General features: G+C 42.6%; 1 protein-coding gene across 2 annotated transcripts in view; it reads left to right on the forward strand.

Moving 5' to 3' along the window:
• Positions 1-23,619, forward strand: part of fbxw4 (F-box and WD repeat domain containing 4) — a 42,512-nt gene that overhangs the window by 6,359 nt on the left and 12,534 nt on the right. For both annotated transcript variants that reach the window (XM_085476814.1, XM_085476813.1), the window contains exon 6: positions 16,100-16,165. In XM_085476814.1, the coding sequence (XP_085332940.1) occupies positions 16,100-16,165 (66 nt within the window). The remainder of the gene's footprint in view (positions 1-16,099; positions 16,166-23,619) is intronic.

Here is a 23,619-nt window from a genome sequence, read left to right on the forward strand (position 1 = left end):
ATGTGTGAATGCAGCATTGGCAACTAACTTTAACTCTTTGTTGCCATTGTTCAGTCATAATTTTTACAAGAGCACATAACTGGAACACTGACCCACAGTGGTGCTAAAAGAAAGACATGAAAGAAAGAAACTAATGATAAGTAAACAGTGAGGAACCATGAGTCATGCAGGTGTCAGTGCCATGTTATACCTACATGTGGCGCAGGAACATCATCACGGTTCAGTGTTTTAGTTTCATTCCAGCCGTGTGCAGTGGCTCAGTAGCACGGTGCTACACAGCGAATAACAGGAATCACCAGACTAAAAACCTTTGACTGCAGCTCATCTTAATTTTGTTGTAGGAAATCTGGGCGATACAAAAAGGATTCCACGAAAAAAGGTTAAATGTGTTAAATAAAAGCTAATAAAGTAAAATAAATACCAATAAAAAAGGATAAGTGTGAACAAATATGGATGTTAACAGCAGCATTAACACTGTGGCCCGGCTTGTTTCTTCTTTTGTTACATTCAATGCAAACTAATTTCTGTCATGCCTACATTTGCATCATTTTTAGGTATATTTCATTTAAACCTAGTTTGTAATAAAGCAGCTGGCAGATTTCTGCTGATTTTCAGACGTTGGCTGGTCACAGACTGTGCGTGAAACAGCAGAAGCAGATTCTTTGTGGCGGCGCTTTAGAAGTGCCTTTGATTTCTCAACCATGTTTTGGCTCAGAAACCTAATAACACAGACTTACACACACTCACAGCTCTGCTGACTGCACAGACAGATGCAGACGTTTGTAACAGTATCCACTTCATCACCTGCTGGTCTGAGAGGCAGGTGATTGTCCGTCCACAGAGACGCTTCATCTGCCGGACATGGTTTATAAGGCGTGCCACTTGTTCTTTGTCCTCAAAGTTTTAAGTTTCCTCAATTTTTTTAAAGACACGCTGTAAACCACGTCAGGAAATGCCCAGAATTTGTCATGTCTGTGGTCGGTGCAGAAATGCACTTTTGTGCCCCTTAAACTGAATTATCTGTTTTTCATAGATTCAGCTAAAGAAACCAAATGTTGTTTTGCTATTAACATCTGTGTACAAACACAGTTTAAAATAGGTTCTTTAGTTGTAGACACAGCACTGGTTCATATATGGAATAATTCAATTACAGCTTACAGAAGGAAAAAATGTCCTCTGACCGTTTTTCTCTGGAAATGCTCCGATGCAAGAACCGAACTGAGAATGTGTGAAAAAGCAGTGAAAGGAAAAGTGAGACAGACCTTCAGAGTAGACTATTTCTCAAGAACATTTCCCATTTATTTGACTGTAGCTGAGGCCATAGTTAATAAAAGACTATGAAAATGATCACTGAAACCATGAACTCATCAGGAAAGTGTCTCCCAGGGTGGGCAGCATGATGGTGTACTGGTCAGCTTTGTCGTGTAGTCTCCATTATCTCCCAGTACCTATTCATGCAGGTTTTCAAGCTTCCTTCCATAGTAAAGTAAGTAATTGATGAGGTGCTTAAAGTGTATAGAATAATAATGTATCAATAAATGTGGCTTGTAGTCCAAAAAACTGTCTACAGCTGTCAGAACTGTGGACATGGCTTCTACATTCAACACAGACGCTCTCACACTCCCGACACCAACGTCGTCATCGGTTTTGAATACATTTATTCTTTTAAAGTAAATGTATGTGTGCTGTATGCATTTTGTTGTCGACACCAACCAAAATACTGTTTTTGGTAATTAACATTTGAAATGATGAAGGCACTTGAAAAGTAACACAAAATGATCCGCCTTCCCAGAAAAACACACAAACTTTTCAGAAGTACTTTTTTCCTCCCAGGCTTCTAGACTTCTGATTGGCCAACATTTCTACATGGCTAGGATTTGGCATGTTCTTAGGCAACATACTGAATGCCAAACTGGATTCTAATCTTATTGCTTGCTTTGAAATCAGTGACGCCGTATCGTGTGTGATGGAAAGATTCACTTCTCTACGCAAATACAGCTGTCACTGGATTACTTCATGTCCTGAAGCGGGTGATCTCCACATCCATGTAGATGCTAAAAATGACAGCCTCAACATGGCATTTAATCTGTTATTAGACTCAATTGGCTTCTGTCAAAATGTAAAAGAACCCACCCACCACTTTAATCACACTCTAGATCTTGTTTTAACATATGGCATCGAACCTGAACATTTAACAGTGTTTCCTGAAAACCCTCTCCTGTCTGATCATTTCCTGATAACATTTACATTTACAATAATTGATTACACAGCAGTGGAGAGTAGACTTTATCAAAGTAGATGTCTTTCTGAAAGCGCTGTAACTAAGTTTAAGAATATAATCCACCCACTGTTATCATCTTCAATGCCCTGTACCAACACAGAGCAGAGCAGCTATCTGAATGCTACCCCAACAGAGGTCGATCATCTTGTTAATAATTTTCCTGCTTCGTCAGAAGTACTTGACTGCCTGGTATAACTCTCAAACGTGCACCTTAAAGCAGATAACTCGTAAGCTGGAGAGGAAATGATCTTTCACAAATTTAGAAGATCATCATTTAGCCTGTATATGTATTTTAATTTATTTATTTTCTACCATTTTTAAATCCAGAAATGGTTATGTAGCCAAATCTCAGTATATGTGCAGTTTCTGAAATGCTCGTCTGGGACCATCAACCATTCTGTGCTCAGAGTCACTCTCCCATTCTGATACGCACTGATAAACAACTTCTATTGTAGCTCTCTCTCTCACTGCTGTATGTGTGTATGGGGCTAGGCAGTGGCATTTCAGTTAGTTAGTAGGTGAATAGATGACCAGGTATTTCCTGCAGTAACTGGTCTCAACCAAAGTGATGCTGATTAATATGACATGTTTTGTTTTTGTTTACATTTTTATTAGCCCTGCACATAAAAATAGATATATAAAGAATCCATGTTACCTCTTTGTAATGATCAAAATTCTGATTAATGACTTTAAATGAATTACAGTCAACAGAACCTGAGCTGAACTTGAGCTGAAATAGCAGGTAAACACTGGTGTTAATGCAGTTCTTTCTGTTTAGGTGCACAGCTGTGATTAATGTGAATACACTTATTTCTACTAATGTTTCATTGAAGTCACTTCACACAGTCAGTTAAATGTATTTAAATTAATTTCAGCACAGCATAAGTTAATAAACTGAAAATGTTTCATTTTACAGTTTTGGATCAGAATTGTTTGTTATTATAAAACATTTTTTAAATTTAAAGTAGTTTTAACATTTAACAAGCATTATGACCACTCCTGCATGACACGCTTTCACTCCTGCTCCAGCTCCAGTACAGGCATGGATCCTACAAAACATCTAAAGGTTGTCATCAGTATTTGGCACCAAGAACGGGTTATTTTGGTTGTATAAATTACCCCTAACCCTTCATAGATCAGACAGAGATACTTGTAAAATAATGAATTATTTGGATGATCTCTAAGTGCTCATTGGCCCTGACACTTACACATTTGTGTGCGTGTGCAGTCTTGCTATGTCTATATAAAGAAAAAAAGAGTAACTTTAAAATTCCCACCAAGAAGCAGAGAGCCAGAAATGTCTTTACACTAAATCTTTACGGCCATGTGGTGGGGTTTGGCATGGAGGGTATGCCACACTGATCACTAATGTAGAGAAGAGGGGGTTGGCAGAACCTAATGAAGAAAGCAGCTACCCTGAAGAGAAGTGAGAACAGGCGGGTGGGGGGGTTTGAGTTGTTTTGTGTAGGATTCCTCAAGCACAACTACAAAGATGTTGCAGAGACCAAAAGCGCCTTTGAACGTTTCAAAAAGAGGAACATGATTGTTGGGTAAACCATCTCTTCAACACTTCTCACCACCACCAGGGAAGGAGGACCTTTGACCTCCAGTAAGTACAGGGTTAAGCCACAGCAGCCACCTAGCCATCCTGAACTGGCCCTCTCTAACTACTGCCCACCACTGCCACCCAACCTCAGACACTCCAATTTCACTCCCACTGCTCTGCCTTACTCAACTACAAGAAAAAGCTCGAAATTCAAGTCTTTCTCTTTGGTCTCTTCTGAGCCGTTCCTGTGGCTCAGGAGTCAAGAATTCAATTAGTTAAAAAAAGAGAAGAAAAGATCGAAGCTGCAACAATACAGCGATAAGGGGGCAGAATGTGCGTTCCCACACACTAAATACAGAGCGCTTTTTCTGGGGCCCACAGAGCCAGAGAACCTACACCGCAGGAGGCGAGAATAATCACAGCTCGTTCCAAACCCCCTCATTACAGACGCGCATGCACACACACACACATGCACGCACCTTGCATTCCTGACGCACACAGATAGTTTCATTCAGACACGTATTACAAGCAGACATTCCACCTAAGAGCGACACACCTTGCAGATCCCCCACACTTACCATGGATAAACATACACTCTGAGAAACAAACACACAAGTATTCCCATCAAAAACACACTTGGCACGTGAAAGCCTGCTGCACTCGTACAGGTGTTCTCCTGTCTTGAGTTTACAGCAAGTAGTGTTTTAGAGCTACACTTAAACTGGCAACTTTGTAAACAGTTTCCAAGCAATTGATACTTAATAATTACTAGAGCGATGCATAATTGAAATAGGTAGACAGAGTATATCTGTAACGGCAAACAGTGTGTTGATGGTTATTAAGGATCGTTGTTTTGTCTATAGATTTTTCTTTTGTGGAAGTCCAGTGGTTAGCACTGTTGTCTCAAAGCAAGAAGGATTTTGGAAAAACACTATATAAATGGCAGTCCATGTCTGTTTCCATCAGGAGGGGCATATTTTGGGTGAATATATGCACTATAGTATCAATCAAACTTTCATTTTTATAGCAACATTCATGCAGATTATCAAACTTTTTGACAGATGACTGACAAGCTGATAACGAGGAAATAAAAATTGAAATGGCCTATAAGAAGAATAAAAGTTGATCAAATACAATTAATAAAAATTAGAAAATACATTCAGTAATATCCATATCTCAATCATTTTCTTCCCTTTATCTGGGGTTCGGTCGCGGGAGAAGCAGCCTAAGTAAGAACGCCCAGCCACTTCTTCTAGCTTATCTGGTTCTACTATGAGCACCTGTCGGATTGCTCAACTCCTCACCCTATATCTAAGGGAGAGGCCTGCCACCCTTTGGAGAAAGCTAATTTCTGCCACTTGTATCCACAATCTTATAATTTCAGTCACTATCCAGAGCTTGTGACCATAGGTAACAGGAAGGGACTGGTAAAGCAAGAGCATCATTGCAGGTGTGGTCCCAATCCATCTGCTCCCTTCACCCCTCACTCACATGAACAAGACCCTGAGAGTCTTAAACTACTCCCCTGGGGGGCAGTAACCTGTCCCTGACCCAGAGTAGGCAGTTCACTCTTTTCTTGGCTTAGGACCATGACTTGGAGGTGACTTGAAGGTGCTCTTCACATTCCACTGCAACCCTCTAATAAAACCAACAGAAACACATCGTCTACAAAAAGCCTTCCACCACCTGAGTAGAGCTAGAAATTTTGTCCATAAAAACTATGAGCCGCATCGGTGATAAGGGGCACCCCTGAGTCCAGCATTTACCGAAAAGAGTCCGAAATATCGCCACCAATCATGCTCCTGTAACGGTTATACAGGGATTGAATGGCTGGTAGGAATGGGTCAGACATCCTATACTCCCAAAGCAATTCCCCACAGGATAGTCTGAGGAACGCAGTTGAATGCTTTCTTCAAAAACAACCACATGTAGACTGGTTGGGTAAACTCCCATGCACCCTCAAATATCATTGTAAGGATAAAGAGCTGGGGCACAAAAACCACAACCACATTGTTGCTCTTGCTTCCAAGGTTCGACTAAAGACAGACAAACTGTCCTCTCCAGTACCCTTCAATAGGCCTTACCCGGGAGGCTTAGGAGTGTAATCCCCCTGTAGTCAAAACACATCCTCTGGGCCTCCCTCTGGGATCGCCACCACAGTGTGCCAGTCTAGAGGTTCCGCCCTAGATCTCCATGTGGTGTTGTAGAGGCGTGTCAACCATTATAGCCCTATAAAATCCAGGACCTTTAGGAACTCGGAGTGAACATCCACCCTAGGGTTCCGGCCACCAAGGAGTTGTTTAATTGCCTCACTGACCTCTCCCCTTGTGATGGGAGAGTCATCCCCTCGTTCCCAGACTCTGCTTCCTCTCCAGAAGATGTGTCAGTAGGATTAAGGAGGTCCACCCCCACTATCCAACATCTGAGTAGAGTACTACCTCGTCCCCAAGTCGCCTGACAATTTGCCAGAATCACTTTGAGGCATACTGAAAGTCTTTTTCCATTGCCTCACCAAACTCCTCCCACAACTGAGTTTTTGCTTCAGCTACCACCTGAGCTGCATTCCACTTGGCCTGCTGCTATTCTTCAGCTGCTTTTAAAGTCCCATAGGCTAACCAGGACTTCAGCCTCATGGCACCTTTCACCTGTCCACTACCTTTCTTGAGGACTACCACCGTATCAGGCACCAACCACACTGTAGCCATAGCTCCTTGCTGCAGCCTTAGAAATGGAGGTGCGGAACATGGTCCATTAGAACTTAATGTCCCCAGTCTCCCTCCAAATGCTGTCAAAGTTCTGCCAGAGATGGGAGTTGAACATCTCATGGATCAGGGCCTCTGTCAGGCATTCCCAGCACACCCTCCCAATACATTTAGATGTGCCAGGTCGTCCAGCATCCTCCTCCACCACCTGATCCAACCTACCATGAGGTCGTGATCAGTTGATAGCTGGGCTTCTCTTTTTAACCGAGTGTTTAGAACATATGATCACAGATCCATTGATATGTTTTCAAAATCGACCACTGACCTATGACCTAGGGTGTCCTGGTGCCATTTGCACATCTTTATGTTAAAAAGTGGTGTTTGTTATAGACAAACTGTTATTTGCACAGAAGTCCAATAGCAGAACTGCACTCTCTGTCACTTGATGCATTGCTCATGTGAATTGAAGTCTCCCAATAGGACAATGGAGTCATCAGATGGAGGACCCTGAAGCACCCCATCCAGTGACTCTCAAAAGGCAGTCATATTGTCAGGACCCATTCCCCGAAGACGCAGGGAAACAACCCTTTGTCCAGTGGCAAAGCCTCCACATGTACAGGTAGCAAACCAAGGGATACAAGAATACCCACCCCTCTTCACTGCCTCTTATTGAGGACAGCTCCAAACTGGAAGAAAGTCCAGCCCCTCTTCAGGAGACTGGTTCCAGAGCCCGACCTGTGTATTGAGGTGAGCCCAACTATATCTAGTCGGGATCTGTCAACATTACACACAAGCTCGGGCTCCTTCCACACCAGAGAGGTGAAATTCCATGTCCCAGTAGTCAGCCTCAATAGCCTGGGATTGGACCGACATGGCCCCCATGCTTGACTGCTGCTTGATGCACAATGTACCCGACCTCTACAGCTCCTCCTGCGGGTGGTGGGCCTACAGGAGGGAAGGACAATGTAGCATCTTTGCACCCAGCTAGGTACCTATGGTACTTTGTAATGTTTGACTTTTTGGATTACATGATATTTGCGTTATGGTCTGGCAGTTACTTGTTATATATGCAAAATGATCTTAAGTGTACAATCTCTCATCTTGTTACAGAGTAATTTAAGCAGAGTTCCGTTATGTTTAAACATTGCAACATCTTGATTTGTTTGTTTTTTAGATATTCGGTTGTAGATTTGCTGCTGTGCTTGGGATCATTGTCCTGTTGCATCACCCAGTTTTGGCCATGATTTAGTTGTTAGACAGGTGGGCTCACATTTGTCTCTAGAATTATTTGGTATACCCAGGAGTTTATGGTTTACTCAATAATTACAAGGTGCCCAGGTCCTGTGGCCTTCGTCAGCCGTCCACCAGTGGTTGATAGTTGGTATGAGGGGTTTGAAGCTAAATATAGTGCTGTGTATTATGGCCAATCCCACTTTGGGATTGTCTGTCCACAGTTTTGTTGTTTGTTATCATTAGGGGTTTTTTTTTTTTAATTCAACATCATTATTATTATTATTACATTTGCAGCTTTGAAAATCTAAGAATCCTAGAGATCAGATATGATAGGCAGGCAGGATACCTGATGGATAACTGCCCAGCCTGACGTTGGGCAAATACAGAGACATTTGCTCTCACATTGACACCTGGGCAGTTTAGATTCACATTTAACCCAACCTTGATGAAGCCGGAGTATCCGGAGAGAAGCCACGCAACCACGGGGAGAACATGCAAACACAGAGTCTTTGTGTCTTGGTGTGAGGCAACAGTGCTAACCACCACACTACCAAGCTGCCCGTTTGTGTTATTATTATTCTTAGTTTGGCAGCTTTGAAAATCTAAGAATCGTAGAGATCATAAAGCTATGATAATTAGTTCATTTTTGTTTTTAATCATATTTTCTTACACAACAATCTGCAAGTCAGTTATCCAGAATGTCGAGATATTTTAGCATGTGGTAGTTAGAAGTACAGATCTCTGTAATTTCTTTGGTGGTTCAACAAGTCTGTGTTAGATATAAGCTTAATAATAATGAGAAATATAATAACCTCAGATCACCGAAATGAAAGACAAAGTGATATAATATTCCTTGTTATGTTTAAGAAAATCTATCACAATGATCTTTTCTCCTAATCCTATTTGCTGTTGCAAATTTGTTGCCAACGCAGTTTGTATACAGCAGAGTTCTTCCACGCTGATGTCCAGTGTGGGACATCGCGTTAGGTCCTGGTCTATTCCACCCGGCTGAGCAGCCCCAGCTGAGGAATGTCCTGCTGACCCCACAGACATGAGACACAAACAGAAGCCAAAAGGGCCACAGGGGGTGGTGATGGGACAACAGGGTCCAGGCATGCGCGTGTGTGTGTCCCCATGCATAAGAGTGTCTATTTGTGAGAGAAAAAAGTGCATGCTTGTAGGCAGGCAAATGTTTGTCCATGCATGTCGTTGTGTAAAGGGGTAGGGGGCGAGGGAGAGAACCCTGGGAGTGAAAGAAAGAGAGGGAGTGTGCATAGGGGGTTTGGGGGTCAGCACTTGCACCCTTTGAGCATTGTTTCCCTCCCTGGCAATATAAAAGCATCATAACCCTTTGAGCCCAGACATATTTAGAAACCACATAAAAGCACTTTTTACAAACTAGATACACGTCGGTCACAAAGCCCGGGGTCAAGCGCAACAAATTAACAGCCCTATTTCTGACAGGGGGTGGGGGTGAGAGCTGGAAGCTTGGTGACAGGCTGGAGCTGAAATGCTGGAGCCCAGCTTCCCAGGGTGGTGAAGAGGGCTGCTTTCTTGCATTCATGTGTAATTGGTCTGAGAGGCTGAGTGAATGCTGACTTACTTTTGTTTCTATTATAATCCTCTTTATAGAAGACTTGCCTACCGTAACTCGAACAAAAGTCAAGACGGCTACTATGAAAGGCAAGAATCTTATTTGTCGCTTATTTGTTTCACACATTGAAACCCCCGTCGCGATTTTTAGCATCTTAGAGAAGCCTTTATCAAATGCTGATGCATCTCCAAAAAGGTAGGTCATCATGAAAACCTTATGTAATTCAGAAAGTTCAAATGCAATTAGTTTTCATTATTTAAGCATTTTCATACTCTTTCATATTACCACCCACTCTTCCTTCAGGTTTTCCTTTAAAATCTCACATATGCTTCTTTCTTCCACCTTGATGAGATTCCCAGCTCTAGATGCACCCCCCCCCCCCTGCATAATACAGCCACACACAGTGTTCTTTGGGTTGTACACTCCCTCCTTTCTCTCCATATGTAGGCAGCATCTCTGTGGCGCACACGTTCTAGTTTCTACCAAAGGTCCAGTGTCCATAATCTTTCTCCAGGTTGTCCTTAACATCCTTCTGTCTGTCTTCCACAGAAGAGGAGTTCCTGTTGAACTCTTGTGCAGGGTTCTAGTGATTGTCCTCATTGAGACTACAGACCAGGTTCAGTCCTTCACTCGTGTCCTGGCAGTCATTCTCTCACTTGTTGTTTTTCCATAGTCTTTAAAATCTTTTGCTTTCTCTACCTCTGCCAGGCTTGTTCTGTGCTGTTTGGCTCACTTTACATTTCTAGATGAGACGCCTCACTCCAGACACTTGGAAATGCTCTAAACAAATTTCTTTCATTTTTGGCATGGGCTGTGCTCTGGCTCAATTAAAAGCTCAGTTTTTCAGGGGCCAATAATATCCTCCCTGGTCATTTTTGTTTTTTCTGAAATAGTTCTGTTATCGTGTCCAAATAAAAATAATTTGTTAATTCTAAAGAAAACTAGTACCATAATTGTCGGGCTATAAGCCGCTACTTTTTGCACCAGCTTTGAACCCTGTGGCTTTTAGTCAGGTGCGGCTTTTCTATGGATTGTCCATGATTTTTGTGATATCGTAAGACGATTTGTTTTTTGTTCCGCTGTTGTACGGCACTACGTTGCCTGGCGGAAGGATCGGGGTTCAAGATTGGTATGTTGGTCACATGTCCGTCCGCCAGGCAACATAGTGCCGTACAAGTAGCGCGAAAAACAAACTTCAAAGTAGCGCTACGCGTTCAGCGGGAGGCGTGGATGACGAGCGGCGATAAACTTGCGAAAAGCAAGTTATGCCCAACTCCACCGGTGGAATCTGACAGCGTGGAAAAGTGCGAAAACATCCACGATCACCAACGGATTTGAAGGGCTGGACTGCTGCATGATGGAGAGGAGGACACCACGGCCCTTCAGAGGGTGTTCGACTCTGACAACGAGGATTTCTTTGGTTTTGAAAGTGACAACGAAGGAGAGAAGCGGAGAGTGGATGACGAAGCCACCCTGAGCCTGTTTGTATCCGACACTGGAGAAGAGGACTTTGGTGGTTTTAGTGCGCAGGAAGAAGAGAAAGATGGTGAATGACTGACTTTTCTTCTTGTTAAAGCTGTGTCACTGCACCTGAGCCTAAAAGGTAGTCCGGATCTATTTTTCTGGTGTGCTGTAGGTTATTGTTATGTACTACATTAGTTACTCGTTTATGAAGCACAGCGCATGTGCAAATATGTACCCATAACTTGTTTTTCAAAATATTAATAAAAGGGGTGTGTCTCCAAACAGCCATCTCTTTCCTGACAATTCCCTTTGTGCATATTCTCTTACATATGATAAGTCAACATTGAAACACCTGCGGCTTTTAGTCAGGTGCGGCTAATGTATGTACAAAACAGGATTTTCCCCTGATTTTAGCTTGTGCGGCTAATATTCGGGTGCGCTTTGTAGTCCGGGAAATACGGTATGTGTAGAAAATAAACATCATAACAATAATGGGATGGCTAATCATTTTGTCTTCAACGATATTTACATACTGGCCTTCCTCTTAACTACACCCGCTCTAGAATTCAGGTCAATCAGGGCTTGCTAATCAACCACAGTCAACACACTGTTTTGGAGTAGTTTTGGCACTGTGGGCAGAAATACATTATAAATAATCACAGACTGCAGAAACTTGACACTAAACTTAAAACACTATGAATTCTGTGGACATCTATCATGGCAGCAGTCTCCTCCATGATTGTGATTGCATGTAATGAACTGGATAGAGACTTTTTCCCTCATTTGCCCACATTTGTAAGGAAAATGCATTTGTGGGTTGAGCAGCAGATGCGTATGTGAAAAACACCCATGTCAAATGTTCTGCCAGCCAGTCCACATAGTAGGGGATGTCAGACACAAGCTCCGAAGACAACATCTCAAGAAGATGGTTTAAACACACCCTATCATCACTCATCATTTTTCCAATAAAGTTCGTTCCAACCGTGTGAACTGGATAGATGTGACTCTGATCAGCTGTTTGGGCTGCGTTTTATGGGCTCGGTCTTTGAAAATGTGATAAAAAATGAAGCTACCTCTTGGTGCTTTCACAAAATTGGGACAGTAGAAAACTACTATGTGAACTCCATGAATTTAAGGTTTTCCTACATGATATTCAGCTTGTGTTGTTCCTGTTGAAAGCAGCAGAGGACATGCTCTCACAGTTACCCCAAGATAAAAAAAGGCCGATGTTGTGACGTCGGAGTTCACATGAATGCAGCTCGTGCGCTGCACATAGAAAGCAACCTTCTTGCTGTGAGGCAACAGTGCTAACCACCGCGTCACCGTGCTGCCTCAGATTATGTCATCAAGTACAAATGACTTCTGCACATTTTTAAGTATAAATTCAACACGATGTAGCAAAGTTTGCAGGTGTATTAACACCAGTTTTAGTAACATACATGCATAAATTAAACAGCAAAGGTGACATACTAAGATTAGCAGCAGAAAACCTGAGCAAGACTGTCATCATCACCGCTATGGCTGCTAATTTATTTGGACAGTGGAAATGGTGAGAAGCATCAGTAGTTTTAAGCACAGTGCCAAATGAGACTTGTACAGCAGCGTTTCACTGACCTGATTAATCATCAGAGATCAACAGAGCGCCACATATTCGTGGCAGAAATACACACACACACACATATATTGTTGCACAATCCGAGTGTGTTTACATTTCGATTTTGCGTTTTATATAAGAACGTTAGCAGTGCAATGAAATACAAGTACTGCTCCCCCTGGTGGTTACATTTTACATTACCACTGGTTTTTCTAAATGCTGCTTAGCGGTGTTACCACTCGTGGTTGCATCATCCACGTCGCAGGTGGGGGATATCCTTACGGTCGACCGTCGGTCACGATTCCATCAGGGATCAATCATGATCCTGTCACTGATGAGACCATTTTAAGTGTCTGTGTCTGGTGCTGCCTGTGTTTTTGTATCAGTGTGTATGAATGTGTGTTTGGAGAGATGAAAAATTGTTGTTTCTTTTTGACCTGCTGATATGACTGGTTCCCACCGAACACACATGGGCCTTCAGATGATACAGCCAGCTGTTGAGGTTGGCCAGGGTGTTGCTAATGAGAGGTGATGTGATGGGGAGCCACTGACTGAGCAGAAGAGAAGGAGTCTGGTCAGAGATGTGGCTGCGTGTTTGTTTGCATGTGTTTAGGTAAAATTAGGCACGATAGAGGCTTTGACCTTAACAGCTATAATATCAGTCCATTGTTCTGACTCCAGATCAGATCTGGTTGGTGATTCAGTTGGCTTAGGAAGCAGAAGAAATAAGAAGGAGTCATTCTTTGTGTAGGTGGTGTCCCCCTCCTCTCCTCTTGCTGTGATACAGCCAAGTCAGGGGTGAGTAATGTGAGTAATGGAGAGTAATAGGGTCCAGATAGCAAGTGTGACTATAACCCTATTGTATCCTGTGTCAGGAAGGTCAGAGGTCACCCACTGTGCCTACTGGTCCCAGACCCATCTGGGTCATAAATGAGTTTACCCAACACTAATTACTGGGAACCTGCCAAAGGTCTGTGCTATGTGACGGGGCTGACAGCTGCCCGCATTACTGAGCGTGTGTTTTCCTGCAAACATGCACGTTCTTCGTTGCTCCAGTTCAAAGTACATACACGCCAACAGCATGGCTCAGTCGCAGCTCTGCTTGGTATGCTTTGCACCGCTGCAAGGCCTTTGTAAGGCCAAGTCCTGTTAGGTTTGGCAGCACAGCCTCCAGGATGATAAATGCTCAGTCAAGCCAGTGCATGTGATTCCACCACAGTGCCATTACTGTTCACAAGCAGCTTGTTTGTCTGTGGAGCTAAAAGTATATGCTGATTCAACTTGAGCTGTGTCAAGCAGAGGAGAGGGGAAGAAGGTCAGACAGAGCATGTGGCCCTTTCAACATAAGAGAGTCTGGTCCTGAGGAGGAACATGTAGGCTGGAGTACAGCTGCATCCTCGACATCTCACAGAACCTTGTAGGTTTTGTTCTACAAATGTTTGTCAAGATTATGGACTTGACTCTTTATAGAAATACGGCATGAACAATATGCCATATAAAAAAAAATGTAATAAAGAACAAGATGATGGTTATGGTGCTGGTTGGGTTCCAGTCCCGCTTTGTGTCTTTCTGTTCCCGCCTCAGTTTTCTCTTGTTTCCCCTCAATTCTTTAATACAGGTGTGGGCAACTCCAGGCCTCGAGGGCGCCTGTCCTGCAGGCTTTAGATGTGTCCTTGATCCAACACAGCTGATGAACTAATCGTGCGATTCAGGTGTGCTGACCCAGGGTGAGATCTAAAACCTGCAGGACAGCGGCCCTCGAGGCCTGGAGTTGGACACCCCTGATCTAATACATTCAATCTAGAAATATCTTCTATTAAAAGCTAGTTTGAGATAAAGTTCTCCCCATGTACCGTGCTACCTCATCACTTGCTCAAAATCTTGCTTTGAAGTTTTAGTTGGTTCTGCTTTTATGTAATTTGATGACACTGAAGTTCAAAGTTAGCAGTGAGCTTCCTATCTTACCACAGATTAAAAACTAGGACATTAATAATCTTGGGAATTTACTCTGAATTATAACAAACAATGCCATGCAGTGAGTTTCATCAGTAATACACAAAAAGAGAGCAGATTCAACTTCTGTCAGCTTGGAACAGAAATCTGAACTCTGATGCTGGAAGGAGACTTTTTATTTCTACGTAGGCTGCAAATTCACAAATGCACAGACTTAGCCAGCGTTAGCATGACTCCGTGGAGCCAGAATCTGTCTAATCTCGTACCTGTAAGCGGTGCCTGAATGGGAGGTTGAAAGCATGACAAGTGTAACTGACAAGTCTGTGGAAATGATGCAGTGTGATGTTTTCCAAATAACATCTCCACCTACTGCAGTACAGACTTGAGTCCTCATTATTTTGACATAAGCATCTGTCAGTAGCTACCTCTGCATGTAAAAGGCGGGTCCTCCCCCTGTCTGTCAACCCTGTAGGAGGGCACTAAGCTCTGAGTCTCCACATCCAGTTCAGCCCTCCTAGTCAGCCTTCTCCCACAGTGCTCCTCCCCTCACCTTTTCCTCTCCCTAACCTCCCCACATGCGTGACATTCACTGTGCATACCGAGGCTGCTAATTCCAACCTGCCTCTTGAGTCAAAGGCTCGAGCGGTCTTTTCTTGTCTTTTATTCTGCTGGGAAACAACATGTGCTGAATGTAAGACCAGAAGAGAATCTGGTTATTTGTGATAATGAACATTTTCCTACCAGACTCCCCATTTCTCTCCATTCTGGTCAGACAAACCCTGCATGTGCTGTCTACACGTACTGTATGCATGCAGCTGTGCTACGCTGGCCCCAGAGACAAACATTCTTATTCAAAATGAACCTTTTATGTGATGAGAGAACATTTTTATAACAATTGCTAAATGAGGTCAAGAAATCAAGTGCAAAGTGGGCCTCGATGAATCCTCTAAGGTGCTGCCGCTGGTGCTCTGTACAGACAGCAGTCTCGAACCTGCGCTCACAGTTTTGTTCCTTTAGCAGTGCAAAACTGTCTTTTTCAGAAACACTTTCTATGCTGTGCACTCACATGTGCTCCCACAGAGAAAGGAGACTATAGACAGTCTTCTGACTCTGAGACAGCAGAGCTAGCACAAACTGTCAAACTGTATTAAATCACTTTTAATTTCACTCAAAGTAAACACTTCAAATGTTTTTAAAAGGGAGTTTTTGTGTATCTTTTGCTACTTTGCAATATGTGATGCAGGCGTTCTGGGATAATCTCTTTATGCACTTTTAGAGCATCTTGAGCCCAGCAGCTAAATCCTGCCGGCTCCTCATACTTGTCCCTTTCTGATTCGTGCTGGATCCACTGTTTCAAACTGTGTCTGTTCATCTGGATGTTCAGATGAAGCCACAGGGAAGCAAATCTAAAAAAGAATAATGATTTGAAATAATAAGATTTCCAGATCTCAGCATCATTTATAAAATGTCTTCTGTGCATTTTGGAAAGTACGCTGGTTAAACAGGAAACGTTGGAATGACCGCTTCCTTTTACATATGTGGACATAAGGGTCATTTTCATCCACTGCAATTGTTTTTAATATATTTTTCCATATAGGACAATAAGCCAGCTGATAAAAATGAAAAGTAAAAATTAAATCAATCATTTTGGGTAGATTCCTACCTTGTTTTCTTGTGTCAGTACATGTTTGTTCACCTTGTTTAAGGACATGTTCTGCCTCTCTGTGTGCAGCTCCTTCGTCACAGGCACTGCATGCTGCGAGAACTTCTCCCCTCTCTGCATCTGGGATGTTGAACGGTGAGTCAGGAAGCTCCTCGCTATAACAACGTTGTGTTGAGCAACATATCGTTAAAGTATTGTTAGTCACACAACACATGCTTCCATACACCCTGCTTTGTTTTTTGTCATGTAAATGTTTCAATAATTATTAGCTCAGCTAGAAACTTTTTGATAATGAGCAGCGGCAGCTTTGGCTGTAATCCACATGACAGAAGTGCAACGCGATGAGCTGTGTACGGTGTTTCTGTACAACACAATATACAACACGCACAAGTTCAGTCTTCTAAATCGTCATGTGTTCCTGTGAAAGGTTACACAGTCCTGAAACGAGAACAATGAGCATGTTTTATGTTATTGTGAGACTCGAAGCAAAGATTCAGCATGTGTGATGAGCTGGAATCAAAACTCCTCAACAGTCTTAATTCACCGGATCTCTGCCTATTTCGACTTTTGTTGATTTTCCATCTTACTAACAAATCTGCATCAGCTTGAAAACTCCATGGAGCAAGTCTTTGTCAGTCCAAAGTGAGGACCTGAAGCTCCTGTCATTGAGCCAGTGAGAACAGACTGACGGCGCACGACGACCGGAGGCTGTTGTTGTGCTGTTGGGTTTTTCTCCCGGCTGAACAGGAAACACTACCCTGACATGAAATGAATTTGATTATTTAAAGAGAGATGGCCCTTGAACGGCATTTATATATTTGAATGATATTGAAATGTTATGGCAGCAGCCCTGTTTCCCAAAATGTTTGGACCTTAGAAAAAACCTCTAAATAATTTCAAATATGACAGAAGGAGCTGACATCAGGCCGGACCAAGCGCAGAGGATGGAAGTCTAAGTAGTGAAGAGCAGAGCATCCAGCCTTCAGAGCTTAGTCCACGTGGATGGACGTTCACTCCTCACACCTGACAACCTTCTGCAGCCTTTGAGAGGGAGAGCAGCTGAGAAACACTGACAGCAACATTTTCTGAACAAATATTATCAGTGAACTCGACCGTGCGAAGAAGACACGAGTGTCAAAAGTGGCAGTGCTCTACACGCTCGGTGACCTTGCCAGCATCAGGATCACATTACAGGGAAATACTTTGTTACTGTACTTAAGTAGGATTTTTCAGGTACTCGAGTATTTATTTTTCTGACACCTTTTTACTTTTAAATACCAGGTTACACGTTTAATCCGCGCATACATGAGATGTAAGAGGCAAAACCACATCATTTATTATCTATATTTTTTATTATATATTTTCAGTTTTTCTATAGTTCTATAATAATAACTAATCCATGTCGGTGTAAGCCAATAGAAAGGAGCCAAATCGTTTGAAGTTATACTCCAACAGGAAACCGTCAAATCCTTGGAGGTTCCAACACGGCACAAAAAATAGAAATGCAATATAAAGCATGATTAACTGTTAGTAAAATCACATATAAATAAACTGTTTTAACACTCTTTATCACTTTAGCCATAAACGACGGGATGTTAAGTCCTTTTATTCAAATTTTGGATAAAGGTTAGCCGAGCGATCTCAGTCTCTGTTCATCTGGACTGACTGTAAACTACATCCAGATAAACAGAAACAACTTTTTGGGATTTGCTCACCTGGATGATTTTGCAGGCATCAAGACGGTTTCTGTGTTATTTATTTATCTCATGTAAATTTCTTTATTTTACAGCTAAACACGGGTATGCAGGCATTTTTTAATTCCTCATTTCTGAGGAAATAATGTGCAAATACACTTTACCTGGAATTTTGTGAATACTTTCAGTGCATCAAACACTCTCCAGCATCAAACTCTGTACATATCAGAACAAAAGCCATCACACCAAACCGAACATCAGCTGCTGCAGCCAGTTTAGAGAAGAACAAACCACAAGCTTCCACAAGGAAGCTTCCTTTGGCTTTGCTTTGGGTTTAACCGTTTTTCTTTCTCACCCTCTACAAGTCGATTTTGTCTTTTTTCTCATCTCAGAGGGACAAAGAAGTCTTATGATCACCCATATAGAGGTGCATCCCACACAAGGGGCAACCCAACATTTCACACTGTCTTCACTCATGGTTAAACACAGAGAAGGGGAAAAACACATCAAAGAAAAACCACCCCGACCATCGCTCCCAACACCCAACGTTACCCTCGGCTCCTTCCCAAAGGAGGCGCTCCTTTTAACAATCAAACGGTCGGGCTGGGATTCCTCACATTCCTGAATCTGAAAGGAGCGCGGTGAAATGACTGAATCGGAGCAGAAGCTCTGTTATACAAATGGCAGACGCACATGTGTATGTGACATTGATGTGGTCCCAACACCCACCTCCGCTGACTCTGCCAGGAGACGTGCAGTTGTGGAGCAGCGAGCGCAGAGGTGTGGGTAAATTGGGTGGATGCACGGCTCCCCTCTGTTTGTTTTAGTGGCTAAAAACCTCAGCGTGGCTCCTTTTCTCTACCTGTGTGATTGCTTTTGACAGGAGGCCTGTTTCCCAGCACATCCCCAGGATCCAGTTTTGGAGCCTTCAACCCCTCCTGTCACCAAAACACACAAATATACACACACTACTATTCTACAGCTGCCACATACTGAAGGATAATCAGCCTTTCTTAGTGTTTTTTTCAACATTGTCAATTCATTAGTAAGTCCTTTCACTGCTTGCTTGTGTGTGGCCCACTAAAGCCAACCTGACTCCTACAATAAGGCCAGACAGGCTTAAATCAAGACAGACGCTGTGTGTCACGCAGCCAGAAGTCTCTTCATAACAAATACTAAGCCTGTAGCCCCCCCCCACATACCCACCCCACACCCAGCCAGGGCACCAGGCTGCCCATCTCATAAAATAACTTCCCAAGTGCAGCTCGGATCGCTTCATCTGAAGAAATGGATTATTTTTCCAACAAAGTTGCATTTACGTGTGAATCTTTAGCATCAGCCAGTTTCATGTCCTGATCAACCAAGTCTGATAAAACTGCAAAGTTTGAACATATTTAGTGCTGTGAAATTTTCATATAGAAAATCACTTTTCGGTCAATGTTTGAACATGGATACGTCAAAAAACCTGATATTTTCACTGGTCTGTCAAACCATCAAAATAAACCAGAGTCTGTAATCTGGAAGCGCAGAGTGAGTGCACGCTGCGTAAAACATGAAGAAATAACAAATGTATTCAAGCTGTCTCATAAACTCGCATATTAGGGAGCACACCAATATAAAAAAGACAAGTAGTGCCAGTTTCTGAACTGTATATAAATATATCCGGTTGTTCAGTGATGACGTGACGAATCCTACTTCCGGGTCTAAAGTAGTCTGCGTTTAATATGGCTTTTGTGTTGTTAACATGTTTAATGTTTTGTATTTTCTTCTATTTGATCTCAAAAAGCTCCTAAAACAGTCAGCGATCACTGTTGACCTCCCTCGGCTTTTATTACCACTAATCATTTATTTAAGCTCAGTTTTTAAAACCTTAGGATGTAACTACAGCCCAGCCCATGCAGCAGTATATGAATGACTAACCTCGTATTGTGGATGGATTATCTCAGTTGTCCTCCTGGCTGAAGTTTGGTCCTTTTACAGCATCCTGCCATGCGATTACATTTGTTCCTGACCACCGAGAACACTCACGTTAACTTTTATCGAGTGGAAAAAAAGTTAGCTTGTTTATATTATGCTAACATAGCTGTGTCGCTAGCGGTCACGTAGCACATCATTATATAGCAGCTAGCCCAACTTCAGTAACCCTACAAACGTCACTGCTGTTTAGTTTTCTGTCTTCATTTATGCTGGAAGTGATAGCAGAGCTGTACGTTTTAATTTGTTTCCAAAACCCCGCAGTCAGGACATGCTATATTGTATTTAGCTAGAAGCTAGCGAGCTAACTCCCTGCTAACTTCTAACTCCGTTAAATGTCATAAATTCCGTTTTCATGGATGCCTGGATGTTAAACTCAGTTGTTACACCTGGTAGAGCAGAACGCTGATCATTTTATTAAAGATGAAAGACTTTAGACAGTTTTTCAACTCTCAGTAATGCCATAGTGATCGTTTGATATATGGACCTGCAGCGGAGTTTAGGCCCAGACACGGCTAGTGACGTCAGACTTAACAACCGGATTTCACAATAATTCAAAACTAGCCCGAATACTTTACAACTAGAATTTGTTAGTAACAAAATGAACAAAATGTGATTTTCGTTCAACTTTAATGCTGGATCGAGCAAACAAAAGTATCACAAAAACAAAAATATCAGTAGAAAGTTCTGTTAACTATATGCACGTTTTGCCTCTCAGTATATTTTAAGTCTTCCGGGTCAATAGGTCTCAAAATAGTAGGTCTAGAAAATAAAAAATATTCACTTATTTAACAAAATGATTTCCTCGGTTATCATTAGCGTATGATCTGGAAACTCCAGAATTTCCTTCCACTCAGGACAGACTTTCAGTTCAACATGAACGCTGAATGAAAATGGCTCTTTCCTGATTTTTGTGGCTAATTTCATGTTAGAAAGTTTTCTACGTGCTTTATTTTACAGCATTGTGAATTTCAGAAATCACCACTATTTAGTGATTTTGCAGTTTGCTTGTTTGGGACTTTGCAGGGTTTTGTTTCATGTTTTAACTTACCGACACTATTGTGGACGTATCTGTGGCAAATGACCGATTCTGAATCATTTAATGGTGACAAAGTTCAAGCTTTTGTCTTTAATATTCTGTTCATGTTAAATCCTCCAGCCTATAAGTGGGTTGACCGACCTCTTTTAATGATCTTGAAAAGTATTTGATATATGAAGTTACATTTCACAGCAATCATTATAAACGTTACACAAATCGGAGACGGCTGAGCAGAAGCCGTGGTTGGTGCGATAAGTTTAGCGCACATCTGTCTTTTCTTTTTCAGGGATGTGTGTGGATATGTCTCGGTTTCTTTGGTGGCATCTGTATAACAGTTTAGGTTATTGAGATCTTGGTAAGTAATAACAGAAGATTCTGCTGGTCACATGAGAGCAGATTTTGACAGATTGCATGGTTCTGCCTCTGTTCTGTGAACACACACCAGTAAAAGCCAGTGGCCTGCCAGTTTGAGATTTCCTGCTGTTTCTTGCTGTGCTTCAGTTCATTTCATGGTGCTGTTACTGCCTTTAAGATCGCTGCACAAATATCAGCTCTTTGATGAAAGTTGTTTTTCTTTTCCTCTCACATTTGGATGCTTTGTGTTTTATTAGCTCGTTTTTAGGAATAACATCGTGTCAACAGGATTTCAATAGCTGGGGTTATGAATTGTTGATCTCTTTTTAGTTAGTGGTAGTGCTGTGATGGAGACATCATTATTTAGTTATGAATAGACAGGCTTGTATCCCTTTGGCTTAAATGAGTTTCCTTTTGTGGCATATGCTAAGCTCCTTGGTTTTGGTGGTAAGGGGAAAATGAGGGGTCACTACCTCACAACCACCTCACAGAGACACAAACTCTTAGTCATGAGACCCGAGCAATGAGAAAGCTCTCACCCAATAAGGCACCCTGTAGGGAAAGCCCTGGCCCAATAAAAAGGTTCCCTGAGGTAAGGCTAGGGGATTACCATCCCAAGGCTATGGATAGAGCTCCAGGTTTAGGGAGGGGGACATTAGCTGAGGCGTAGGGCTGCTCGGTTGCTATGGCCGGCAGTCTCCTTTAAATGGTTGCTACGAGACAGGTATCAAACATGCGAGAGTCGCACACAGTCACGGTCATGGAGGGTATTAAATGGCAACAATGAGACAGTTATTCTCTAATAATCCGTCCTGCTGAGTGCAAGTTATTCTTCAGTAATCAAGAGCTGAGGAGCAAGTGGAATGGAGCTGTGATCATAAGAGCGTGGTGCACCGAGGTAGACTGCAGGGACACACTACATCTGCTCGGAAACACAAACTTTATTTTTCAGTCGCTCATTCTGATAATTTAGCTGTCTCGCTGCCCCCACGCTCAGAGAGACACTGGAGGGACAAGGTATCAGTCCACACCTCTTAATCTCTGAATCCAGGTGTTTTTAGTCCCACAGGTATGGAAACTCAAGCACCTGCTCGTGTAGTCTGCCCTTACAAAGATTTGTGGCAGAATGCGTTACACTCACCTTCTGATATTTTATCAGAGCTTTTAACTTTCTGTCTTCAAACGCAGATTCTGTTAACCACAAAACAGAGAACATTAAAGTTACCTCAGAGAACACAAGGTTGCTGTGAAACTCTGTTTGATACCTTGACAGTAAAATCCCAGTCATTTGGCTCCATGCTGTGATGTTAGCACATTTACTCTACATGCAAAAGACTCGTGGTGCAACGGATCAAAACTCTCACGGTTTGGATCGGATCAATCTTCCGATCAGCAAAAAAGGAAAAAAGACAAAAAAATGTAACATTTACTACTTCACTTATTGAAGTATTTTTTGCCTGTTAAAAACATTCAACTCAAGACTCAATTATTAAAAAAAATTATGGTTCAATATAGGGCAGTACAGTCTTTGTATCTACCACTCAATTCAATTCAGTTTTATTTACACAGCACCAAATCACAACAACAGTCGCCTCAAGGCTCATTATATCGCACTCCGCTGCGACATAATGAGCTGTCACGGTCACGAAGCTTTCCGTTGCCCTGGAGCTCCACCCATTTGTAGCTGGGGCAACAGAAGATGCCTGGGACAGTTCAGCCACAACTTAAATCCTTTGCTGCTCAGACATGCTTGGAACGATCTTGCCACTAAAGTGGACGCGCAAACGAGATATCGTAGCGTGGCTGAAGCACGTTCATCGTAGTTTAAACCCCTTGTTTTGCACAACAGAATACGGCCTCCCGTCTGCAGCTAAACACCCCAACAGCTTCTGTAATAGCTTTAGCCCGGTCGGACTGGGCAGCAAACTCCTCTGCTCCTGCACTTGGACCGCTAGCGCTGGCCATAACTATCACTTGACAGACTCACCACGCATACTTTTTTTCCTTCTTTTTCGAATCTTTGTGCGTGCCGAACCGTGGAGTGGGATCGGTTCGGATTACGGATCAACCGTGATCCGTTGCACCAATACAAAAGACCATTAGTTCAAGAGTAAGAGCCACTAACCCAGCCTCAGGTGGTCACAAGCTGGTCATCTACTTATCTGTAGGTTGGAAGCTTGGCTGTTGGGCAAGATACTGAATCCATGGTTGATCTACAATACATTAACTGCAGTGTGAATGTTAGATAGAAAAGCACATAGGCATAGGAAAAGAGGTGCTTGTATGAATGGGTGAAAGAGGCAAGTCGTATAAAGCGCTTACTCCAGTAGTGTAGAAAAGTGCTATATAAGAACCAGTCCATTTACCAGTTAGTCCCAGTGCTGGTCCCATGCCTGGATAAATGGGGAGGGTTAAATCAGGAAGGGCTTTCGGCATTTGGGGCAGGGATAGCTCAGTAGGTAAAGTGGTCGCCCCATGATCGGAAGGTCGGCGGTTCGAATCCACTTAACGGCTACCCTGAGGTACCC

Source organism: Copadichromis virginalis, linkage group LG13 (genome assembly GCF_057382275.1).
Source record: "Copadichromis virginalis isolate Kocher_CV1m ecotype Utaka linkage group LG13, C_Virginalis_male_GT1.1, whole genome shotgun sequence".
Lineage (NCBI taxonomy): Eukaryota > Metazoa > Chordata > Actinopteri > Cichliformes > Cichlidae > Copadichromis > Copadichromis virginalis.